General features: G+C 49.4%; 1 protein-coding gene across 1 annotated transcript; it reads right to left on the reverse strand.

Annotated features, from left to right (window-relative positions):
• Positions 1-753: 753 nt before the first annotated feature.
• Positions 754-1,074, reverse strand: SMIM32 (small integral membrane protein 32). The gene has a single exon (XM_044454605.1). The coding sequence runs from the start codon at positions 1,072-1,074 to the stop codon at positions 754-756; it is 321 nt and encodes a 106-aa protein (XP_044310540.1).
• Between the last annotated feature and the right edge of the window lie 3,389 nt (positions 1,075-4,463).

Below are 4,463 nucleotides of genomic sequence, written 5' to 3' on the forward strand. Positions count from 1 at the left end.
GTTTTTCAAAAAAGAAATACTGTATAGCTGGATCTACATTCTTGAGGTCAAGCTGCCACTCGCAGGACCTTGCATGATCATAGACAGAATAACAACAATTGCCATTTAATGATAATTCCAAAATCTGACCGCCAACAAACAAGACACAATCACCCCCATCGATGCAACAGAGCCGATCCTAAGTCACACCTGAGATTACAGAACATGCTTCCCCATTCTTCTGAAATGTCATCTGTTGTATTGCAATATGTACACACATCATTGTATGAGAACCCAAAGTTCCTGGGTGGGGGGGAAACCCTGACTTCCTTGGTGTCGAGCTTTTAAGAACATAGTTCAAAGCATTTCACTTCATAACAGAGAGAGCAGAGGCTGGCTGCCTTCATTTCTCAGTACAAGCATCGCTGTACAGAGCAGCAGAACTTTGCCACTGGTGCAGTTCGCATCCACACTTTTATTCCGCAGGTGGAATGAGATGGCAGATCTCTGTGCCACGCCGTGACACAACTAATGAACTTGTATTCATGGAAATCCACAGGACGGTTATGGATTTATCCATTTCTCAGATAGCTCTCATCACACACACATTTCTTCAAGATGTTACGTCCAGATGTTTACAAGAAATTACATCATTGGTGTGTGGTTCAGTGGACCCCAACGCAAGGGGAAGTCAGGTCTGGCGCAAGGATTTGGGCTCGGCTGAGCCCTTCCCTGTCACCACATTGTTCCCTCTCCTGTTTCTAGCTCTGAGGCTTAGACAGCTTGTGTTTTCCAAGGGCTTCTCGCTTCTCGCAGAGACCTGTCATAAGGTAGTGTGGCAAAAAAGGAATTTTTCAGTTGGCAGTTAATAAAAAGCACAATTATGGTCACAGCCAGGAGCAGGAAGAAGAACAGCACAACATAAGTCACCAGATCGGGCTTATTAATCTCACCTTCTTTCAACACTCTGGCCGTTGACATGTAAAAAGCAGACGAGCTGACAGGTCTCTGGGTGCTCCCTATGTAGGGAGTGTTGGTCTGAATGATTAGCTGCGAGTTGGTTGCACTGGTTGAATTCAACAATTCCCCATACATTTTCCTGCTTGGATTTCTTCCCTGGTGCTCATAAGGGAACACCAATCGGGGTGTGCGTGTGCTCGGCAAGGAAAGGTCCTCCTATGTCACCAAGTCCAGGCCAGCTGGCCACATCCTGTGCGGGAAACAGGCTTGGGTTCTTCCTCTCAAAGAGCCTTCAGAGATGGCATAAGCAACAGTCAGCTGCCCCAAGGGAGTAATCGGCAAAAGTTCTTGGTCTTGGGCATTGGCGTAGCTCTTTGTGGTTCCTGTCCTCGTTTTGCACGCACCTCATGCGCACCTCGAGAAATGGACGGGTCATCCAGCTGATAACTTTGCTTGAACAGCAAGGCATGCACAGAAAAACAGGACCCCCCAGGACCCCGCTACGCACATCCCTGAGTTAGATTCGTCAAACAGGGCAGCGCTGTTTCTTTTGTGGAGAAGGGCACTCACTCGCTTTGGAGGGAAGCCACACAACAGACGTCCGGAGGGTGCCCCAAAAAAGAGATGCCCGCAGCTCCACGATTAAGGCAAAGCCACGTCCACCAAAAGCGCCAGAGGCTGCCTGGACATCTTGCCGAATTCCCAGCGATGCTTCCCGTTCCCTCCCTTGCTGCGGAAGTGCTCTGGTCTCGCTGCCGCATTAGTTGGCTGTTTCTGGTCGCCTGTGGTCCTGCGGGGAGGGCGACCCCTGCTTTCTTTCGCAGGATGGAGAAACAAAACTCTCGAGCTACGGCGTGCGGTTTCTTCTTCGAGGAGAGCTCTGGCAAGCGTCTCACTTTTCTCCTGAAGCTGAAGCTTCTTCTCTGATCGCCCTGCCAGGCTGGGGCTGAGGAAATCGAGTGCCCAGTGTGCCAAATTGACTTTCCGCCGCTTTTCAGCAGGGGTCGAGCTACTGCAGCGCTCCTTCGCCCCTCCCTCCCTCCCTCCCTCTCTCTCTCTCTCTCTCTCTCTCTCTCTCTCTCTCTCTCTCGTGTGTGCGTGTGTTTGTGTGTGTGTGGTGGGGGGCGGTGTTCAGGGAAGAGGCATTGCACACGCCCGCGTCGAATATTTCTGGAGTCTGTGATAGCTCGCAGGGACTGGATGTTGAAAGAGGAACATCAGAGATTCGCACGATGAATCCTCCGGGAGCTTCGAAGAGGCGCTGGCTTCAGGAGAGGGCGATAAGAGGGGGATCAAAACTCCAGAACAAAGCCCCCAAACCCAGGCAAATCGCGTCTGCATCAGAGACTTTCTTTCTTCCGTAGACTTTTGTTATTAAAATGGACTCTCTGAAGTATGCAGAAAATGCCCGCTGCAGTCCGACGATTAGTATGTTAATTCTATTTCATCATTTTCCCTTTTTACATTTCTCTTAGTCTCTGGCTCATGGCCATTCTCTCTCTCACACACACACACACAACACGCACGGAGCGATCTGTTAGATGCGCAGTGTTGTTGATGCTTTATTTGAATACATCACACAACTTCCAATAAATGAAGCGTGTGGGGGGGTGCGGGGGGGTGACAGAGGCCCGAGGTTTGTTAGCCTGAGAGCTGGGAAAAGAATGCATCCAGGTTTGCCATCCCCACCGAGAGAGGAAATCCAGGGCCCTCTCTGTGCAAGGGAAGGCACTGAAAGCCCAGACCACTGGGGGAGGCACATAATGAATGGGCCAGACCCGATCCCCCGAAGAAGCCTCAAGGGAAGACAAAGAAACAAACAGAACCAAAAGGGTCCTCTTCCTGACTCATGGCTCCTGGTTGAAGCCCCTGAATCATCGCAGGTAATATTTAGCAATGCGTCTTTCAAACTCTTTGCTTAGCTGCCCTTCGCATCCATCCTAAGCCATTCTAAGAAGGACCCTCTGGTCCGATTGTCCATGCCTTATAGACCGAGGCAGCAAAGCTGAGAACTGTGGCTCTTGAGTTCAAGAGCAGGCTGCGATTTCAACCAGGATCTTCCTGACTCATAGACGAAAGTGTGTGTGGATGGAATGAGGGCTGGTGTAGTGGCTGCCTGGCGTGCAAGGCCCCACAGATTGAATCTTGAATCTTACCACTTTACAGGTGGCCTTCGGGGTGGCCTTCGGCAATTCACTCCCTTTCAGCCTCATTCATAATCCTGATCTATCTATCTATCTATTTATTTATTAAAACATTTCTATGCCGCCCCTTGCCGAAGCCTCGGGGCGGCTCACAGCACAGAATGAAATACAATAAAATACAAAAATAACAATATAAAACCAACAATATAAAATAAATAACAATATAAAAGATCTTATCTACCCTATAAGGTTGTTGTAAGGAGCACTCCGGACACTCCAGAGTGCTATAGCATTGTCTTGTTTATTTATGCAAAGCGTTTACCCTTTTACTTTAGCTGAAGTTTCCCAGAGCAGCTTACATATGATGAATAAAAACACAAAAACAAACCTGCCTGCAGGTTTAACATCTAAAATATATACTACAAATGGAAAAGGGGTTGTGGGAGGAAGTGGGCGGGCGGGCGGGGGAAGCAGGCAGGAATGTTTATAAGGTTCTACTGGAAACTATTCCGAGAGAGGCTGGCAGACGTGATCTTTCAGCAGGCTGATAGAGTGGCCCTGCTTCTCGTCTCCTTTACCTCTGCGGCAACTTCCTGGAATGGAAGTATTCTAAGCAAAACTCATAAATATGGGCCAAGGCAAGCAACAGCGCCAGAGAGGAATTCAGCTCTTTTATTGGAGCAGCCGGACCGAGGCATCTTGAGACCTCCTGTTTGGGTAATACTTTTGTTTCACGGGTCCAGATGTGTGGAGTGTTTTGCCTCATGTGGGTCTCATAACTGTCCACAAGACTGACAGGTGCTGAAAGGGAAGCAGAAAGAAATCAGTTCTTTCACAGTAAGGAACTGGTCTTTTTGTGCTTCGTGGTATATATTCAGTGACGGCCAACTAAGCTACCTTAGAAAGTACAGAAACCACTTCTATGAGCCTGGTAGAATTTGGGTTTGGTCTGATCAACTGACTTTTGGAGAGAAGAGCTGAGAAAGTAGCAGCTGTGGAGTGCTGAGGAACTGGGCAGATGACCCTGTGAACCTGACCCTTTGGAAAGGCTTGCTTCTGCATCCCACCTTCTCAGCAATGCACTGGCACAGGGAGCACACAGTTCGAAAGTCTCTGCCAGCCTTGCCTTCTCCTGTCCCTCTTCCCATCCCCTAGGAAGGGGCAGGCATGAGGAAGTTTCAGATGGTCCCTGTGCATTTAAGAGCATCTGGCTTCCTTGAGGATGCTTCCTGTTTTCCCAGCTGTGTCCTTGATGCTGCAGCCAAGGCATCCTCTGCCACTCACTGTGCACACATCAGTTGTGGTGCTGGCATCCCACTTCCGGAATGCCTTCCCCAGAGAGGCTGGCCTGGATGCACACGGCGGTCTCTTCAGCAACAG

This window comes from Varanus komodoensis, unplaced genomic scaffold (genome assembly GCF_004798865.1).
Source record: "Varanus komodoensis strain SLA01 unplaced genomic scaffold, ASM479886v1 scaffold7_3, whole genome shotgun sequence".
In the NCBI taxonomy this organism is placed as follows: domain Eukaryota; kingdom Metazoa; phylum Chordata; class Lepidosauria; order Squamata; family Varanidae; genus Varanus; species Varanus komodoensis.

What these genes read in the sequence shown, in the direction of transcription:
- SMIM32 (XM_044454605.1), bottom strand. Translation starts at nt 1,074, where the DNA reads ATGTATGGGGAATTGTTGAATTCAACCAGTGCAACCAACTCGCAGCTA.